Raw genomic sequence first — 21,972 nt, forward strand, 5'->3', positions numbered from 1 at the left:
AATCCCTTCTTGGCGTGCATTCTCGTGACGTACCCTAACCGTGTACCAAATTTCAACTTTCAACTCCTAACCGTTTGGGCTCTGCGCTGATTATTATTATTATTATGTTGGGTTAAGTGAGATATACTCGGTTAACACCGGTGGCTGTGTGCTATGCCGGACCAAAGTCAAGGCATAGTAATCAAAACAGAAATTAAAGAAGTGTATCAGTGTGTGTGTCTATATTCAGGAATTTTCTCACAATATGACATGTATTCAATATAGTGGCCTTCTGTAGTGTGATGTATGTGTTTCTATTCAATTGTAATGTGCCCAGGCTTTTGTGCAGTGTGTGTGGTATGACACCTGTAGAGGAGAGAACAACAGGTACAATAAGCACCCTATCCCTCCTCCACAGATGCCTTATTTCCTGGGCGAGTTCTGTGTACTTGCTAATTTTTTCAGTGCATGCGTTTTGTATATTGTGAGTGTTTGGAATGGATATGTCTATAATGTATGTGATTTTATTGTGTTTGTCAATGAGTGTGATGTCTGGTCTGTTGTGGTAAATTGTTTGATGTGTGATTATGGCTCTGTCGTAGTACATTTTGTGCGTGTTGTTTTCCGATACTGTCTGTGGAATGTATTTATAGTATGGTTTGTGGATGTCTACTAATTTGTGTTTCTTTGCAAGCTCTTGGTGTATTATATTTGCTACTTGATTATGTCTGTGTAAATAATCTGTCTGTGCCAAGAGCTTGCAACCAGAGGTGATGTGTTGTATAGTTTCTGGCATGATGTGACATTTTCTGCATGTGTCATTTGTGAGTGTTGCATCTTTGAGTATGTGTTTTCTGTAGTTTTTAGTATTTATGACCTGATCCTGTATGGTGATCATGAATCCTTCCGTCTCCCCAAAGAGGCATCCCCGAGCTAACCAGCTGTTTGACGCAGTTTTGTCAACAAAATCCTGGGCCAGGTCGTAAGGATGCCTGCCATGGAGTGCCTTTCGAGCCCACGATTGCTTAATGGTGTCTATGCCTTTTATATGTTGCGTCGTGTCCATATGATGTGAGTGTAAGTTTAATGGTGTGTTATTTGAGTCTGCTAGAGTTACTGCTTTATGTAATTGTGATGTTTCTTGTTTTTTGTAGAAAAACTCTCGCAGTGACTGTATTTGTTTGTAGTGAAGGTTAACTATGTCAATCAGGCCACGTCCGCCATCTTTACGTGGAAGGGTTAGTCTTTCTGTGGCGGATTTAGGATGATGATGTTTATGCTTAGTAAGTGTAGTTCTTGTTTTCCTTTGGAGTTGCTCAAGATCTGTGTGAGTCCAATGTATAACTCCAAAAGAATATGTGAGTACTGGGATGACATATGTGATTATTGCTTTAACTGTGTGTTTTGCATTTAACTGTGTTCTGAGAATAGCATTTAACCTACTTTGGTATTCTTTAATTAATCTTTGCTTTATTTGTGCATGTTCTGTTAGTTTGGCCTGTTGGAATCCTAAATACTTGTAGAACTCGCCCTCTTCCATGGATTCAATAATGTCTCCATTTCCAAGTGCAAAATCTTCTTTCTTCAGGATTCCTTTTTCTATGTGAAGTGTTTTGCATTTATCTAGGCCAAATTCCATTTGTATGTCCTTGGTGTATGAATGTGTGATTTGTAGTAGTTGATGAAGTTGTTTTTGTGTGGATGCATAAAGTTTTATGTCATCCATGTACATGAGATGTGACAGTGTAAACTGTGTTGTTTTTTTGTGTCTAATATTGTAACCATATTGCGTGTTGTTTAACATGTTGGATAATGGGTTCAGGGCTAAGCAGAACCAGAGAGGACTCAAGGAATCTCCTTAAAAAATTCCTCGCCTAATAAGAATTTGGTTTGTTTGTATGGAAGTGTTACTAACCCTGAGATGTAGTGTTGTTCTCCAGTGCTGCATAGTGTTTTGAAAGAATGCAATGAGTGATGGATGTATTTTGTACATGTGTAGGATATGTAGCAGCCAACTGTGTGGAACACTGTCGAATGCTTTTCTGTAGTCTATATATGCCATGTGTATGTTTCTGTGTTGTCTGTGTGCTTGCCGTAGAATGACTGAATCTATGAGTAACTGTTCTTTGCATCCCCTGTGGTTTCTACGACAACCTTTTTGTTGTTCTGTTAGAATGTCGTGTTCTTCAACATGTTTGTATATTTCGTTTGCAATACAGGATGTCAATAATTTGTAGAGTGTTGGAAGACATGTAATTGGTCTGTATTGTGTGGGGTCTGTGGTATTGTTGTTTTTAGGTTTCATGTAGGTGATGCCCTGAGTAAGAAAATTTGGCATGTCTTGTGGATTGATGATGATGATGTGTGTTAGATGTTTAGCTAGTTCCTGGTGCAGTGATGTAAACTTTTTGTACCAGAAATTGTGAATGTTGTCTACACCAGGTGTCTTCCAGTTGTGTGTTCTGTTAACAGTGTATTGGAAATCATGTATGTTTATTTCAACACAGGGCATAGTTGGTATGTTGTGCAAGTTTCTGTTCTCCTCCTCGATCCAGCCTGCATCAGCATTGTGCGTGACAGCACTGGACCAAAGAGAAGACCAATATGTTGTGAGTTCTTCTTCTGTTGGTGTGCCACTGTGCTGTGTATCAGTGTTTGCTTTGTTATTGATTTGTCTGTAAAAGAGTTTTTCATTGTTTGTAAATAATTTATTTTGTTGTTTTCGTAGTGTACATGTTTTGTATCGTTTGAGTCTACGTGCTTTGGCAGCAAGTTTTTGTTTTAGTGTATCAATGTATTCTGTAATGCGTGTGTTGTGATGTTCATGTTTTGTGTGTGTTTTTATTTTCTTGAAAATGTTTTTGAGCTGTTTCCTTAATTTGGGTGTTATGTTGTTTTTAGTGTATTGTGTTAGCCTGCCTAATTTCTGTCTAATGTCATTTATTTGTGTTTCTATTCTTCTCTGCCAGGCAGGCTTGTGATAGAATTGTGTTTTCTGTGTATTTGTCTGTGATTGTACTTTCAGTCCATGGTGTGTCACTACTGTGACTGCCCCAGCATAAACTAATGTATGAATGTCTGCGAGTGTAGAAATTGAATGAATGTAGTGTGGTAGTAAGTGAGTGTTTACATAATTTAGTGTTTTTCCTACTTCCTTTGACGTGTTGATTTTTGGTATTCGTGGTCGTTGTGTGGGATCTGTACCTGTATATTTAGTGAGTGTTTCCTGAAATATAAGTGAGAGCGTATTAACTAAATCCAAGTCTATGTTATCAGTGATGGATGAGGAAGTGTCTGTAGTATCATTAGTGGTAATTGTTGTATGTGTGTTATTATCAATGCTTGTTGCTGGATTATCCTGACAGGTTACATGATCTTCATTAATGTTAGATGTTTCTGTCTGTTGATGTATTTGATCAGCAACCTGTTGTTTGATAAGTTCAAGTGTTGTTTGTGGAATAAGGTTGTTGTGTATAATTGTTCTTTTTTGATCAACAACCCTTTGTTCGGTGACAGTGAGATGAGGATACTGTTGTGTGAATCTATGGTGTAGTTGTTGTCTGTATGCTGTCATGTTTGTTTCGAGTTTTGTGATAATGTAATAATTACGGATGATAAACTCGTTCATTTCTACTGTCCATTTCATCCGTTGGCGTGGTTTTCCAGCCTTTGTGGTCTGTGGATGCATTGCCACAGAAACATCAAGGCTGGGTTGGTTCCTCACATCTGTTGAGGGCATTGCAGTAGCCATGCTTGGGCCGGTGCTGCTTTCGCCACCGGTAACCAAGGGAGACTGTGACCTATTTTTCGAACGTGAGCCTCTGCCTAACCCACGAACGCGGACCTTGTTAACCCGGGCGACGTTCGAGCCGGTATCACACTTTGATCTAGTTATTACCATGATGAATATCTCCACAGAATGTGGGTGTGGTCACTCTTAGCTTCATTTCTCCTTATAGACCTTACTGGCATGGGTGTCCCTACCAGGAGCTTATGCTCCAGCCTGTATTGCCCTATGGATCAGTAAAATTACTGGGCTCTCCCACCACGACCAGGTGGTGACCACGGGAGAGTTATTATTATTATTATCAACTCGTCTCGATTATATATATAGATTAGTAGTATTGTCTTTGCTATTATTTAAGTTAAAGATTACATTATAATTATAATCTAACTAAACATTTAAAGTTAATTATCTCTATCTCAAGTGTTAAACTGAACCAAACTTAAGTTTACTACCTAAATGTGTAAGACGTTTTACTGATTTATAGTGACCAGTCTAAATAATAAAAGCTTCTTAAGTATTTTTAAAAAATGTTTTATTTCTTTAAAAAAAAACCCAAATTGCTGGATAGATGGATAGATAACACTTTATTGCACCAAAAATACATCCGCGCTGGATCCAGATGGAATGATGTTGGTCCAGCAAAAATCCAGCTGGATTGAAAACGCTGCTGGATTGCAATCCCTAGTGACAGGACGAACAAAACAAACTAAGCAGATACATCACTTTAAAATTTACTATTGTGACCATAAAATTTAAGCCTTTAATGTTTTTTATCGTTGTGTGGAATGTAGCATTTTTGTATTAAACAAAGGAATTAAATAAATAGCTAATACTAGTTGCAATCGAGCACGCTATATAACACGCTAGCAAAAATGCCCAGCGTTGCCCGGGAAGTTGTGGAGGAGTCGAGTTGTCCTCATTTCGGGAGCAGAGAATAACTTTGCAAAATTTAGTTCAAACAGTCAAAGGGTTTGACAATTTGTGGAGGATGAAATCAGGGAAAGGAATGAAAGTCCAAGTTTAAAAGTGGCGTGCTTGGAAGATTGTAGATTGTAACTACGCAAAATTGGTCCAGATCGCTCGACAGGTTCCGGAGTTTGGGGATAGTGAGTGAAATCAAAGAGAAGGAATGATAGATTCTAGTGTTTCCCGTAGAATAATAAAGTAGAGTAGCAGAGCGTAACTGTGCAGAATTTGGTCCTGATTGATCAAAGGGTTTGGGATTTGAGAGAGATGAAATCAGTAAGAGGGAGTGAAGGTCCGATTTTTAAAGTAGCTTATGTACAGTACTGTACATTAGAAAGTAATAAACTTTCTAATGGTGAAAGAATTAAAAAATCGGTTTAGTATATTCTGAGATTACGTCGAAGTAAGAAACAAACATTCTCTATATACATTTATACTGGTAATTTGCTTGCCTTGTCACGAAGTGCATCCGTTTCAACACGGTTGTACTTCGTTACAATTGTGACTTTCTTTTAGGAATTTTATCGTCGATAAAGCTCACTCGCACATGCGTAAAAATGAAAAGTAACCGAAAGAACTCAATTTATGTAGGTAGGTATCTCATAACATAAGACTAATTCTTATTTTTAAATAATAGAACTGTAGGATTATTACTAAAACAATAAAAAACATAAAAACACTATAGACCTAAGTTTAGTTTCATTCAAAAGAAGTAAATTCGCTCCGTATTTGTGACAGCCTAAGCTTAGTTCACACTGAGCGAATAGCGAAAGCAATGAGAAAAGCGAAAAGCGATTTTTATTCGCTTAGCGAAATTGACTCATATAACCAAAAGCGAAAAGTCATTGCGAATTTTAAGCAACCAATAATTTGCAAGCGAGAGAAAACGTCATCTCGAAAAAGAAACTGGCTGCTCCCGATATTCCTTTGCTAACCACGCTCGTTTATTTATTGAGAAAAAAGATATGTAAAAAAAAAAGATGCTGGGTGAGAAAATTATTAAAAATCCGTTATTACAATATTCGCTGTATTGCTGTAGCCTTCTTGAAAACAACAAGAACCACGTGACAACTAACGAGAATACGATTGGTGGCGAAATTTTTTCTCTAGAAAAAGCTCGACAGTTCCAAAGTTCGAAGCGATTCGCGAAATGGTAAAATTTTCCGGAAATGACGTAATGTCTGACATGTTACTTGCTCTGTTTTTCGCTTTTGCCAGCGAATCGCACTCAGTGTGAACTAAGCTTAAGAGGTGTTATTATAAAAAACGAACGGCCAAGAATATATAAACAAAGTGTATATAGGACTACGAATCGAAACCGAATAGATAAGATAATAAGTTTAAAGAAGCCTACCAGGTGGCGAAGAGGATTGACCTACAAGCGTCTAGTCCAGGCATGGCCAACATAAGGCCCGCTTAATGCATTTATGCGGCTTGCGATTAATGTTTCAATATTATCTACTTAACTTCCAATAATTGGTCGAATGGATTCGCGATACTTCTTTATTATTATTATTTTTTTAAATTCCATTGTAGATATTTACAACTTTTGTATTCGTCTGTTATAAATTTACAGCATTTGAAGAATGAAAGACCCCACACCCACCGAAACTCATCTGCCATTCCGCCATGTTACCCTGTTTATGCTGACGCGTGACGCGTATTACGTGTGACGCGCAGCGCAACCTGTCTCTTAACCTTTTCTTTCTTTCTGTTTTGTTTTTTATTTTTTTTCTTTGCTTTATACATTTCTTCTCATTCTAAAATGACATTGTGCATGCGTCAGGAACATCTGTTCGAACAAACCTGACCTGCCGTCCGGGTCAGCGTTTTTGTATTTAACATGTTTTAATTTTAATATTTCGTTCGGCCAGTGAAAAATTTTTTTTTCCAATTCGGCCCGGGGGCAAAAACTGTTGGCTACGCCTGGTCTAGTCCCTGAGCGAGCATTAGTTCTAAATTATGCCTCTACGACTGGATTTGTGTTTCGTTTTCGGTTGGCGGTGACAAAACATTTTGCTAATATACAGTGAATTATCCGTCGTATAAAATGGAATATGGCGATTGTAATTTGAAATATAATCATAAGCAAAGCGTAAATAGACATATTAAAGCGAAGCATATAAAGGACTATAACAGGAATGATAAATATATTACAGTGGTGCCTCATATAACGTACTTAATCCATTCCAGATGCACGTCCGTTAAGTGAAACGTTCGTCATACGAAACGTATTTTCCCATAGAAATACATGTTAAAACATCTAATTCGTTCCGCAGCATAAAATAACCGTATTGTATCATAAAAAATGAATATATGGTGCGTTCTTTTATTCCTCCGCGTAACTTCGCGCGAGCGACATCCGTTTAAAAATTCCTGCGTAACGCAGGAATTTTTAAACGCCGTTTTTGCGCGCCGTCGAACGGCAAAAACGACTGTTTGTTTGTAGCAATAGTTTACGGTGGAAAGCAACATGGCGTCCTCCATGGCTCAGATAGCTTCGTTTCCGGGTCCATTATGTGATTTTATGAATGAAAATTAAGAAATTGTGAAAGCGCGAGTTAGCGCACGCGGTGATGTAAGTGTTTTTACGAATTTTTTTCGAATGGTAGCCGGCATTCTAATTATTTTTCGTGGCTATTTTGAATGCTCTTACAACAAATAATCCATTTTGTGGTTAAATTTTACAATTGGGACCCTTCTTTTGCCTTTAAAAGCTCATATTTTAGAATTATAGATTCCTCCATCACGATACCAGAAAGTTCGTTATTCGAGGCGTACGTTATACGAGGCACCACTGTATTTAAATGTAGTCAGGTAAATATCATAAGAAAGAAGAAATATTGTCAAACTTCAGCAAGATACATGATATGATATTATATATTTATATGAAAACTTTTCCTGGGAAGTTAATGAATAATAATTAAATATATTCTTAATGTACAAATTTATCTAAAAGCTTATGGATATAGTTAAAATGTGAAATCTTAACTGTAAGAATGAATATACAACAAGGGAAAGTATTGGAATCGTGTCAAATTTGACCCTTTAAGTTTTATGCAATGTTTTTACACCCTCCATGTTTTTACACCCTGAATCCGGAAAAGTCAAAAACGACAAAAAAAGTGTGTGTGTTGGCGTCTATTTCGCTTAATATCTCAGGATGGGGTAAAGAATTTTTAAAAAACGAAATTTGGCATGACTGCTTTTATATGAGGGCAATGATGCTATTAAATTTCGGTGGTTAAAGGTCGAGGGGAGAGGGGATCGTGAGTCATATCTTGAAAGGGGTAAGACCTAATGAAGATTTTATTCGTTATTAATATTTATATTTTTTTCATAAATCTCATTCTTACCCTCAAAATTAAGTTTTTTGCTATTTTATAGTAATTGTTATAAAAACTTTTTTATATTTTAAATCTCGTAACAGATGGCGCCACACACAATTTTATTTATTTTGCTTAATAGTATAAAAGTTATGTTTTTAAAATAAAAACTCATAACATCCGGGAAAGTTACGCAACTTGTTAGATTTTTTTTAATTTTCGCTTTATACAAAAATTCAGAATTAAATAACGTAAACTTGGGTTATTTCTTCCATGTTTTGAAATTTGCCAGGTGGACAAGACATTTAAGGTGTCAGCCTGGACAGACATGTCGTCTACTCTTTGGAGGAATTATTTCCGTATATGTGATGATAATTTCCAAAATTCTATTAACTGTATGGACATTATATATACAACAATGAAGATTGTTCGTAAAATTGAAGAGGAGCTAATTTATAAAATGGAGTTTCCGAGTTGCGAATAATGTTCTATTATTTTCTAAATATAATTCAATATATTTATAACAAAGATGATATATTGATATATGCATACATTTTTGTTTATTTTTCAATATTTTTACTTGTGCTTCACGCATTTATAGAACTGATATAGAACTTTCATTTAATAATTTGTAAATCTGAGGATCAGTGAGCTCTATACTCCTGAGAAAATTTTGCAAATCTTCTGTTTAAATCTATATACAACGCAAAAACAAAGTGTATATATATATATATATTTATTTATTTATATTGTATAATTAATATATATCCAACACTAAAGTTACAATGTTATAAACTGTGATGAATTACAAATATTTTTATGCAAATTTGAAATAGTCTGTATTTTTAACATTTGTTTTAAATGATCTTTTTAGGCTTTGGAAATGGATTGGTAATCACTCTAAATCCAGTCATCATCAATCAATATTTCAAAAAACACAAGGCGACAGCGAGTGGAATTGCTTACGCAGGAGCTTCTGTAGGATCCATAGCTCTTCCACCATTTACAGAGTATCTTTTAGATGAATATAATTTAAGAGGTTGTTTTCTTCTTCTCGGAGGCATAATTCTACAAGGGCTCGTTGCCGCATCTCTCTACAGACCTCCAAAATCTGTTACGAGGAAAATAGGGAACGTCCCAGAAATTGAACAATTAATGAAACCTCAAGAACAAATGGACTCCAGAAATATAGAATTATCTTCAAAATCCAAAAATTTTTTTATTGATGGTCTAAGAGGAACCTTAGATGTCATCACGCATCCTTCTTTTTTAATCATTTGTGTCAATTACACGAGTTTCTTCATCTGTTACATTGCATTTGCTATGGTTTTTGTGGATTTTTCTTTAGATCGTGGCATTGAGGAATCAAATGCTACGTTTTGTATCTCAGCTTTTTCTGTAGGAGATCTCTTTGGAAGATTATTCACTGGATGGTTATCAGATTTTGGATATATAAAAACTAAATACCTTGTTACGGTGAACTTGCTAACTATGGGTATTTTGTTATTAATCTTTCCCATTTTCTCCAGTTACGTTATCATCGTGATATTATCGATCTTAATCGGTTTATTGACAGGATGCATTCTCATTATATTTCCCGTATTAATGACTGAATATTTAGGACTTCAACGTCTAGCCATGGCAATGGGATTTTCTGGATTTACGCTCGGATGTACATCTTTAGCTCTGCCAAATCTGATAGGTAATATTACAATTTTTAATTTGTAAATTATGCTATAGACTAGTCAATTTATTCAGTTTTGTTATTTTTTTTAATTATATATTTATTTACTGTGTGCATGTATAAAAACGTTGTGCCAAATGTCTGAATTCATAGGGGTTACGTTGATCTTTATTCTTTTATCAGGTGAAACATGACGCCTAGTAAAGAGGAACGAATACATGTTATTTTGATAGTGGAGACCAGCAATCAAAGTTGCAAAAGAGTTTAACAAGCTACCCCTAGATCGCTGTCTGGATTAGCTTGTTCAACCACCATCAAAGTAACCATCAAGAAAGTAATTCATTCCTCCCTGCTCAGCGTGATGTATAAGAAGCGTGATGCATAAGCGCGATCTGTAAAAGAATAAACAAAGATCAACGTAACGCCTATGGTTCTAGATTTATGGGATACCCTGTGTGTGTCTTTTAATTTTAACATTTAATCTAAAAATTTCATTTAAAATATGAAAGTCCTATATTTGTTTGTAGGTAAGCACCCTTTATTTTGTAAAATTAATATACAATATGGATAAAAAGTAACAGAACAATTAAAGATCATCACATTTTAATACGAAAATTTTATTAGCGGAACTTAATATGTGTGTGACGTATGTGCAAATATACGAGTATTTAGACAACAAAACAGGATCTAGTTACAAAAATTCTTCAAAGTACAATCTATCAACTCATTTATAAACTTACAATCACAGACATAGCGTAGCTAGGGCAGGGCGGTGGGGGCGGCCCGCTCCGGGTGTCACCCGGTAGGCCTGTACCTAAAAACAAAAAAAAAAAACAAAAAAAAGTCAAAGGCTCGCCTCCCATGACAGTTTCTTTGCTATGAGGAGACGCCACGAGAGCTCGCACCAGCTGAAAATCTTACTATGATTTATTCTATAAATCTAAACTCATACGTCGCGACATCGCATATTCAATATAGTGTTCAAGTTGCTCGAGTGCGAAGATATTACAATTCAACAGTGTTTTATAAAAGAGTTTTAAAAAGGGTGACATCACGATATCTGCACCGGGTGTCACCCATGCTAGCTACACCACCGATCACAGAATTAACCTTTCACTATTTAGGGACTTTGAAATCTGAATAATGAACTAATAAGTTACAAGTGTCTCATTGCTAGTATTCAAAAGCTGATAATTAAAGGACAAACAAGAAAAATTCCTAGAACTGAAGGTCGATAGATAAAGACAATGGGAGACAGACAAGGACAATAAGCCGGTCTTCAAATGGCAACATCGAACAAAATATAAATACTGTATTCTTTATTAATTTTATGTCGAATTAATATGTTAATTAAAAATATTATAAAATATTATATTAATAAGGAAATCTTATTGGGAAAGGATATGATAATTTAGTTAAATTTCGTTCTGTTGGTACTGGAACAATTAAATTCAGTTAATATAAAATTAAATTAGTTTCTGCAGGATACAAACGTAGTTATGGGTAAAGCGGTTGGAGCCTTCTCAGTTGTAGAGTTTCCTCATAGGAATAAAAAGTATACCATCGGGTCCTTGACGTGTGACCCTTTGCGAGATATAGGGTGCGTTCTTTTATTCCTCCACGTAACTCTACGCGAGCGACACTCGTTTAAAAATTCCTGCGGAACGCGTTCCTAAATTCCGGTGGGAGTGCACGCCGTCGAACGGCAAAAACGGCAGTTTGTAGCAGTAGTTTACGGTAAGCAAAATGGCGTCCTCCATGGCTCAGATAGTTTCGTTTCGGGGTACATTATGTGGTTTTATGAATGAAAATTTAGAAGTACCCCGCGTTTCTTTATGCAGCGCTCGAGAAGCGCTTTACAGCGAACACACTGAAACTGGTTTCTAATTGACCAACATTGCTCGTGACGTCATTTCGCTACACTTTCGCTGCATAAAGAAACGCGGCTGTTGTGAAAGCTCAAGTTAGTGCACGCGGTGATGTCTTTTCGAATGTAGCCGGCATTCTAGTTTTTCTTCGTGGCTATTTTGAATGCTCTTTCAACAAATAATACATTTTATGGTTAAATTTTACAACACCAACAGTTCTTTATTAAGCACGTTTGGTGCATTCTCAGTACCGTATGATACATAGCTGAGAATTTTTACACAGTATTTCATTTTGTTATACAGCATTTGTACATGAACATAGTATTTTTACACAGTATTTCATTTGTTATACAGTATTTGTACATGAACATAAGATGTTAACAGAAAATATAATATAATATTTATAACAGAATAAACAGTAAATAAAATTTAACTATGTTACATAGCTGTAAATTTGTAGCACAATAGTACAGTTCGTTACACATTATTTCTACATATACATAATTTGTTAACAGAAAATTATAGCAGAATAAACAGTAAACAAATTAACTAACAAATATACTAAAGCTAAAATTAAACTAAACTATAACTAAACTAAAACTAGACTAAAACTAGACTAAAGCTAGACTAGATCTAGACTAAAACTAGTCTAATACTATGTTAAAAATAAAGTAAACTATATAATATCTAATGTAGTAACATTTAAAGAATTAATATATTCGCTTGATAACCTGAATGAAGTGCAAAAGTTCCGATGCTCCTGTGGATCAAGTTGTGATGATAATTAAACATATTTTGAACTTTAACACTCCAGTGTAGATAATTGATGATTAACACAGTTGATTGATGGTATTCACTTTGAATCTGGAAGGCCGTGTTAATTGGTGGCAAATCTTAGGTGCCACAACAGACGGAGAGCACGGGAGGCGAATCTGGTGGTTATCACAAAGAGTTTGATGTGCAGTATAGTGAGCTCCACAATAGTAGAATCACAGTCCGGTAGCTAAAGTTCGTTCGGCTGGAAGTGGACACTCACTAAAGTGCATCAACAATGGAGCCGACCTAGATGCGGAAAAAAATGTCCTTCCGACAACAGATCCAAAAGATTACACTTCCACAAAATTAAGGTTCCTTAATGCTGATATGTTTCTTCTCGTAGCAAAAAACGCTGTGTGAAGCAGTCCATTAATGTGCGTCACTATTAGGCAATAATGTGTCTTTATTTGATCGGTAGTTGGCACTTTCTTCAGTACGAAACAATTGTTGTAATAAAAACGTACCAGAAACGTGTTTAATGAAACTTAAAATAGCAAAGGTCACAATCAGAGTCAAAGAACAAAATTCAAATGCCAGAAAACAGACAAAAAGGGCCTGGACACAGAACAGAAGGACCAACAATGCAATTAATGAAGTTGTAGTAGCGAAAAGAATCAAGGAACTAGATTAGTCCTTGGTAGCGTGAATTGCAATGGTTTCATAACGTTTGACTAATTGGGAAAAAGCAAAGAAGATTTCTCTGTTTCTTATGAGATCTTCATGTTTGCATGGCCAAGCGAGGTTATTTTTGTTGGCTAAAATTTTTATGGCCAATCGTTCAGCTTCCAAAGAGATGCAGCTGAAGAGATAATGGTCAACGTCATCCGGGTGATTGCAGATGGCACATAAAGGGTTTTCTTTATTAGCGAATCGTTGAAGATATGTTGAAAATTTACCGTGTCCGGTAAGGAATTGAGTAAGAGAGGAATTCGGAGTTACCCATTTATATTTATCGTGAAAGTCCTTAATATTAGGTATAAAGTTAAAAGTTATGGCATTATGTTTGTGTTCCCATTCTAGTTGCCAGCGATGGAGCAGATCTTCGTATAATAATTTTCTAATCCCTTTTCGACTAATTTTATTGTATATGATGTCCAGTGACTCATCCATAGCAGCCTCCTTAGCCAACTGGTCCGCTCGTTCATTGCCCATTGTGTTCTGATGACCTCTAGTCCAGGAAATGGTATATGTGTTACAGGAAGTATAGATTAGATTGCGGATGGTGGTGGCAATCGGATGAAGTTGTTTGCTGCATAGTAGTTGTATAGCAGAAAAACAATCACTCATAATGTGAACGTTCGTGTGGATAAAACCTTGCTCAATCCAGTGAGTGGCCGTATGGATTGCAAGTAACTCCGCCTGGAATACAGTGCAATTTTTGTGTAATTTTCCTTTCTGGTTGTAGATTTCAACACCGTTAACATAGGCCACAAAAGCACATCCAATAGAGTTGTCAATGCCAGAGCCGTCAGTATAGACTACAAGGTCCGAGTAAGTTGGTGGTACAGTACTGAATATGTTGCTAATATTGGGAGGCAGACTGCTGGCAACGGGACTTAGGTGTTCATAGTTGCTGGAGCTGAAGGAGAAGGAGGGAGTACAGATGTCAGTTCCCAGTTTAAGATGAGACAAATTATACTCTATTTCAATAATTTCAGTTATTGGAGGTTTTTTAGAGATCACCTGTAAACTGCAGGTTGGGGTTGTCCGGTAAGCCCTGGTAATTAAAAGAAGCGCCTTCCGTTGAGAGGATATGAGTTTTCTGCGAGGATGTACTTTTTGTACAGCACTGCCCCAACAGCAACAGCCATATGTGATAATGGGGATATAGATTTTGTCATATATGATACTGATGGCCTGAGAGGAAAGTCCCCAATGTTTACGTGCTATTTCCGAAAAAGCTTGAAAAATTAACGATGTTCTATTTAGCTACATATTTTATGTGCTCGTCCCAACCGAGTCGAAAATCCAGCCAGACTCCTAGGTATTTAATGCATTTATCAATTTTGATGGAGCAGTTATTCATTTTTATTGTTGGTGGACGAAGATATAGATTTGGATTTCTTGGCTTATTAAAGACAATACCAACAGTTTTTGTTGGGTTAAATTGTAATTTATGTTCTGTTCCCAATTGATAAATCAGTTGTAAAGTATCGTTCCCACGTTTTTCTAGCACTGCACGGGACCTGCCGCCAATCATGATTAGGACATCGTCATTGCATCTTGTCCAAAGTTGTTTGTGAGGAAGGCATCGAAGGTTAGGTTCCATAAGAGTGGACCACAAACTGATCCCTGAGGGCATCCACAGACAATTTCACGTTCTACCGATTGAGTTCCATATTGAAGGATGGCCTTACGGGTGGTCAGATAGTTTACGTAGAGCTTGTAAATATCAGTTGGACATGCTGTTCTTCTTATTTGATGTAACATAAAAGGCCACCAAGCGCTGTCAAATGCCTTGGAAATATCTAAGCTAATGGCTAAGACATATTTGTATTCTTCAAGTAAAGTTCTGATGTTGTGTACAGCATGGTTAATTGCATTACTAGTAGAAATTTGCTGCCTGAATTCAAATTGTATATTGCTAAGTAGAGCATTTTTCTCGACAAACCAGGTCAAGCGATCAGTCATTAGTCGTTCTAAGACCTTACCTAAAATGGGCAATAGAGAAATTGGCCTTGTCTCGTTAGGTCTGTTAGGTTTAGGTACAGGAACAATTTTTGCAGTTTTCCATCTTGCAGGAAAGACGCCTGTGTGAAGGCATACATTGAAGAGTTGCATTAAATGTAGCGGAATAAGTCTCCAAATATGTTTTGCGATTTTAGCAGTTATACCATCAATACCTGGTGATTTACCCTCTTGTAGTCCATTGATCACGTTATTGATTTCTTGATAATCGAACTCAGGCGAATTACCCGTATCCATGTGTGCGTTTATATTTTCTCTTATCGCTTTCTGCCATGGGGTGTCATCCTCAGGACGGTCTGGAATACAATAGCAGTCCATTTGTCGCTCCATGGTGGCCAAAATGCTACCGTTGGTTATCAGATGATCTATTGTTTCTGGATCGTCAGACGTTAATATTTGCGGTTTTCGCAGTTTATTTGTACAAAGTTTTGTAAGATATCCCCAAGGATTGGAGGACGCAGCCGTGCAGTAATCCCGCCAGGATTGAATTTTGGCGTTTTTTATTTCTTTTTTATAATAGACTTGGTGTGCATAATATTGTTGTTTGCGTATAGTACGGTCTGGCTCATTTCGGCAAGTTTGATATTTTCTGCGCAAGAGATTGTTAGCTTTGCGAAGACTGGTCAGACTGGTTAAATTTTACAATTGGACCCTTCTTTTGCCTTTTAAAAGCTCATATTTTATAATTATAGATTCCTCCATCACCATACTATCGATAATGCGGGCGCCGCCATCTTTCTTTCACCGTCCTTCCTAAATGCCTACAAACAGCAGTGCACTCCCGTAGTAGCGGTGACGCGGAACGACCGCTATTAAAGAACGCACCCATAGCCCCTCGATATCAGCCTATTTAGAATTTTGAAGATCTTCAAAAATGTGATAAAATTTAAAAAGTGAAAAAATCCGGAACTATTTCTCAAAACAATGCTAAAATTCAACTGTTTTCCACTTTACTAGAGAGGCTAAAACAGCATAAAACACAAGAAACGCCATTGCATCGATTACTTCCAGGAGCGATCAGAGTCACCGGGCGTATTCAATTCAGCCAATCGCAAGCTGATTTCGGGGAGGATTATATCTCGCGAAGAGTTATATGTAGGCTATCGGTTCCTTTGACATTTTACTCTTACCGTCATGGTCTACAGCTCTGATAAGGTGACGTGCAAATATTGCGACGACAGATTTTCTTCATTTTATACTCCCATTCCCTCCTGTATAATAATTCGTCATCACCACTGCCTCCCCTTTCCCATTTGCGCAATCATATGTACAATAAATGTCAATTAACGACAGACTATTCCAAAATAAATAAATTATTTTGTATTCGCAAACACTCGGATGCCTCCCCTCCCCGTGTCAGCATTCATCGACATCCTCCCTCCCATCTCTACAATAAATGAGGCGATTAATGATTGCCTGAGGCATCTCTTGCCAAGCTGCATCCACTGCGGTGCATATCGTCTACGGCAGGGGTGGCCAACTTTTGTGCACATAAGATCTACTTTTTATCGTAAAAATGTGTCGCGATCGACTTGTTGTCATAGGCATAGTCTAAATGGGGAGGGGGAAGTGTGAAATACATGCTATGTTTATACACTGTTTCAGTACGAAGTGCACTCACTGCTTATGAGTCGAGTCATAACTGCATGCAGGGCCGGATTTACCAATCCAGGGGCCCTGGGAACAAATTCGCTGGGGGCCCCCCTTTAAGAGTAGGCAAATTTGATGATTTAGAAAATTTACACAAAATACTGTACTTTCAACTAGATTTCAACTATAAAGTTGTAAATTTCATTTAAAAATAAGGTTATTGTAAACATACATATATTTTATTGTGTAAAACTAATTATTTTAATTTAATTGAAAAATACCTATGTAAAATTTTTTCCCGAAATTTTCCGATGTTTCATAGGTTTTTTCCCGGGTTTGGTTTTCTTTGCCTGTGGCTCTCATGATTAGGCCACACTAGGCTGTCGCAGTAAGAGGGGAAAAAAAATTATGTTTAAACATAGTTTTGTGGGGGCCCTGGACACCGGCCCTAAATGTCCCTATGTAAATCCGGCCCTGACTGCATGCATACAGTTGCGTTCGGTTACAAATATAATACATCAAGTCAAGACATCGCTAGCGATCGACCAAAATTGGCTTTGCGATCGACCGGTCGATCGCGATCGACTTGTTGGCCACCCCTGGTCTACGGTATGTGGCGGTGTTCCTCCATGCACTTTACATCGGACGAGGGCCCAAGGCGGGAGAGAGATATGGCTAGGCTACCGTCCAGGAAAGGATGTGAATTCCGTTCAGGCTGGTGAGAATTCGCTGTGCGACATGCATTCGGGCATTGTCTTGATGAAAGATGGAGGGTCGGGTGCAGCCTGCACCAGTATGGCCGAACCACAGGCTCCACAATTCGTGTGACGTATTAGTTCTCTGCCAAAGTACCGGAAATGTGCACCAGGGCTATTCACTGATCGAACGCGATACACGGTGTGGAGCCGGTGTGATACTCGGCGAAAAGGAGCATGTAGTGTTTCCCCGGGATACCGCCACACTCGTCCACGGCCGTCATTCCTCCTCAGACAGAAGCTGGATTCGTCCGTAAACAATACCCGATGTCATTCAGTGGTCCAGTTGCGATGACGATGAACACAACGCCAGGCGTGCAGCCCTGTGTCGACCACTTAATAGTACCCCATTTTCTGGTTGTCGTGCGTGCAGCTCGACTTCATGCAACCTGTTGCAAATGGTTTGGGTGGACACATGCATCAGTTGACGACGACAGGCGGTTTCGGATGTCACGTGCCGTGACGAATGGTCGTTCGGCAAATTCGCGGTTAGTGCGATCTGTTCCCTCTTTGGCATGTTCGCAGATGTTCCTAAATCCATCGTGTCACACATCGCTGGATGGTACTGGCATCGTGCCAATATGCGTGGCAACTACGCGTATAGACAAACCGAAATGGTGCAACTACAGGATATGGTCTTCTTCCTCAGCCGTTAACTAGTGGTATTCAGCTTGGGCGCCGCGAACCGTCGCTGATAGCATTTACGAGCTGGCGGCTGGTCTTTATAGCACGAAACTGGATACTACATGACCCGATGCGTACACAAACTTAATTATTTGTATATCTCTGTCACCTACCGGTCCTGCAATTTGGATGTTGCTTCGCGCATTTCTCAAATATGAAATCGCAACACCACGAAGGAGTGTATCTCTCCGTTGTCCTGTGTTTACTATACTTCTTCATTTTCGAGAAGTGTAGTAAACACACAACAAAAGCTAATGCTAGATGTTGTTCACGTGTCCATCGAAAAATGAAGGTGGCTGGTAATGAAGATCAGAATCGAAACCGGAAGCGCGAAGGGAAAAACAATGCTGGAAATCTAATATGGGAAGGATAGATGCCACTCAATTGCCGATTTAATTGATTTGGAACCAACTTGTAAGTTCCAAAGGCGGGTGCACAGGAGGCAAAATTAAGGCAGTATTAAATGCCAACCATAACTGCCATTAACCAACTGTTTTGACCTTGACAATTAAAACGAATGATTGATTGAACCTATCTTTGGCGTCCGATGTCGCCTTAATTTTGCTGCCCGTGTGCATTTGCCTTAAATTTAATGCTAAGCTGTTACCAGTAATGTCATTAACTTATATTTATTAACTATTTAATAATTAAAGTTGTATAAAAATATCAAGTGATTAAAAAAATCTCAAACTTGCTTAATTAATGATTTTTGTTCTGCTCTTTTCGCCCTGTAGGCACTAAGAGGGCCTCTTTTAACAAGTCCATTATAGGTTCGGCCAGGGCTGGTGAGGGACAGAGGTCGACATATCCGGTCGAATCACTCCCCGGTAAATTCCTGGAGATTTTTTCACCCTCCGGTTTGGTCCCGGGTCCCCAGAGGAGTAGGCCGCCACCTTCACCGCTCGGCAATCCGACCGTCTAATTAATATTAGTTCTCATTAGAAAAACATGTTTAAAATGAAAACTGGATCTTAGCCTACTGCTCCGGGGACCCGGAATCGAATCCTTGAGGGTTGAAAAACCTCAGGAATTTTTTGGAATGGTCCAACCGGATATGTCGGGCCACGTCCCTCACCATCCGGCTGAACCCACAGTAGACTTTCTAAAGAGGTTCTTCCGTCCTGCGGGCGCAGGACGGAAAGTGAGTTTTAAAAAAATGTTTAAAATGTTGAATCCGGTGTAAATAAATTCTCATTATTTTTATTGAAAACGTTGATGATTTATTTCAAACAGCAGTCTTGCTGTTTTGAAATAAATCATCCAACGATGGTTTTTCCAATAAAATGCTTAGATAAATATCTAAATTCTTCTTTATACTCAGAACTTCTGAGTATCAAGAAGAATTTTTTACTGTGATCTTCGAGTTTGCAGGATTCTTTATAGGTTCTGACTCATAACCTACAAAGACATGAAAAAAATCAAATAAGATTATTTGAAAACTAAAGATAGGATGGCCAGTGAACATTTAAGATGTCAGCCTACCGTTTCTAGAGAAAGCTGGAATCTAATCCGGGCAAACATACTTTTCGGAAATTTTTCATAGACCCGCAATACTTGAACTAGTCCAATCTTCACCATCCGGCCATCCCCATTGTAAACTTGGCCTGACCCGCAATGCGTAAGAAAAAAGTTCTCTTAGTGCCTGTAGGGACGGAAAAAGCCAAAAATGAAAAGTAAAAGGCTATTAGTTTAACTGTCTACTTTAATCATTGTATTCTATTTATTGTTCGGCCTCCCATTAGTAGAGTAAAATAGTAAAACCATTGAACCCTGATAGTTGGTTTGTAAATTCTCATCTGACCAATGGGCTGGCCACGTGGAATTTTCCGGATTTTCTTCACCTAAATACAGACTAGTTTTACATAATGTCCTCTTAGGAAGCATTTCCCACATTGCTGATCGCCCACATGTTGTATTGCCATATCCGATCAAACCCAGCAACCAACCATTTATTATTCGCAGGTAAACATTATTAATATAATAGATATACATATGTATATGTGTAAATATATTATTTTTAAGTGGTCCGAAACCGAGACGTGTTATTGTTTTCCGTTGTCATTGATTCACAACTGAAGCGCGCTATGAATCAATGACAGAATATCGGCGAATAAAAACGTGCAGCTATTTTCGAAGCAGTTTTAACCGTTCTGTAAAAAATAAAATAACTCAAAAGTCCGAGATAACTTGTGTGTAGGCCTATATATTTATATATACCAGGTGACGACGTTGTATTTAATATATTGAAATTTTTTTTGTCTGTGTAGTTGTACAACTTTTTTTGATTATTTATTGAATGTTATCATCATAAAAACTGTAGAAATGAATATTCTATATTACAGAATAGTCAAATTTATAATAATTAAAAATATAAACAATAAAAGATTACTTTTTATAAATTCATTAATAATAATGTTATTTTCTAGGTATTTTTCGAGATATTGTAGGCACGTATGATCATCTCTTCCATACATTGGGATTAATGGCTATTACCAGTTCGTTGTTATGGTTATTACAACCTATATATAAAATCTGCAAGAAAAAATTATTTATTTGACCTGATTTTTAGGTCTGTTGTGATCTGTAAATAATTTTTGTTGCATTTGTTAATATTTTACTTGTTAAAATTTACTTTAAAAAATACAGTATTTCTACTCTGATTAAATATTTAATAAAAGTCTATTTTGATTTCATTTGTTATAAATTAAGTTTTAATAATAAATATAGGTTCAATATTATTTTCACATCATTTTTTAAGAATTTGCACACACTATACAGCACAAAGAAACAAACAAACACGTGTTTGTGCAGTGTGTGCATGCGTGCGTGCATAAATGCATATAAATCTCTTTTCAGTCTAATTATTATGCATCTTTATCTATTTACATTATAGTTGTGACTTTCTGACTTACTGCATATAAGTATACACAGTATATATGTATATATAATACATAAAGGTATGTGTACTTTTATGATAGAGAACTTAGCAAAAAATTTTCTTGCATAATTCTAGGTGCAAAAATATTTTAAAAATTTACAAAAATGAGGTTTATCAAAACATCATATTGTAATTGAAATTTACAATTACAATATGATGTTTTTCAACTTTTAAATTTTCTTTATTGCACCACAATTATAAATATATGAAGACAAATTTCAAGCTTTAAATTGATCATGGAACAATTTACATTACTATATACTGTGTATATAGTAAATCCCCGTTAACTCGGACACATTTTTCCGAAAACTACAGTAATTTATAATTTCTTGACGATAGAAAAGTTATAATTAATGAGTGTTTATGATACCATGAATTATATTACTATAATCGATAAGTTACTAAAGATTGTAGTACATTGTTGTATACCGCATTGCAATGTTTTTGAGTTCATATTATGTAATAATAAGCTCAGAAGTATAACTAAAGCTCAGTAAAACTTCTATTCAGAGTTAGTCGTAATAAATACTTTATATTCACCTTCTCGTTTTTTACGTAACCATAGAAAACACCCCGCTAACTCGAATTTTCGTAAACTCAGACAACCTTATCTTATCATTAGATATATTCGTCACTAGATTAACAGGATCAAGTGACTAAACGTAAGGCACAAAGGTATTTATAAAATTTGGAGGCTTTTACATAAAAGACAAACTTTTTTTTCCAAAACACTTTTATATTTATGAGTAACACATCTTATCTCTCTATCTCAGTGTTTAACTTGGTTTATCTCTCTACTTAAAATGAAACTAACTTTAATTTTTTTTAAATAGACATTAATAATACCTTTATTGAATATTATAAATTTCTAATCAAATTTCTAGGAAAATG

At 36.8% G+C, this 21,972-nt stretch overlaps 1 protein-coding gene across 2 annotated transcripts in view; it reads left to right on the forward strand.

Annotated features, from left to right (window-relative positions):
• LOC136989819 (monocarboxylate transporter 12-B-like) overlaps positions 1 to 20,823 on the forward strand; it is a 34,650-nt gene extending 13,827 nt beyond the window's left edge. Inside the window, exons 3-4 of one of the 2 annotated variants that reach the window (XM_067288095.1) lie at positions 8,933 to 9,760; positions 10,867 to 10,996. In XM_067288095.1, the coding sequence (XP_067144196.1) occupies positions 8,933 to 9,760; positions 10,867 to 10,886 (848 nt within the window). In that variant the 3' untranslated portion in view covers positions 10,887 to 10,996. Of the gene's footprint in view, positions 1 to 8,932; positions 9,761 to 10,866; positions 10,997 to 20,569 lie in introns of those variants that run through there. The other variant, XM_067288094.1, reaches the window with a different exon arrangement.
• The last annotated feature ends 1,149 nt before the right edge of the window (positions 20,824 to 21,972 follow it).

The sequence above is a fragment of the Centruroides vittatus genome, unplaced genomic scaffold, assembly GCF_030686945.1.
Source record: "Centruroides vittatus isolate TY-2023 unplaced genomic scaffold, ASM3068694v2 scaffold_769, whole genome shotgun sequence".
Classification (NCBI taxonomy): domain Eukaryota; kingdom Metazoa; phylum Arthropoda; class Arachnida; order Scorpiones; family Buthidae; genus Centruroides; species Centruroides vittatus.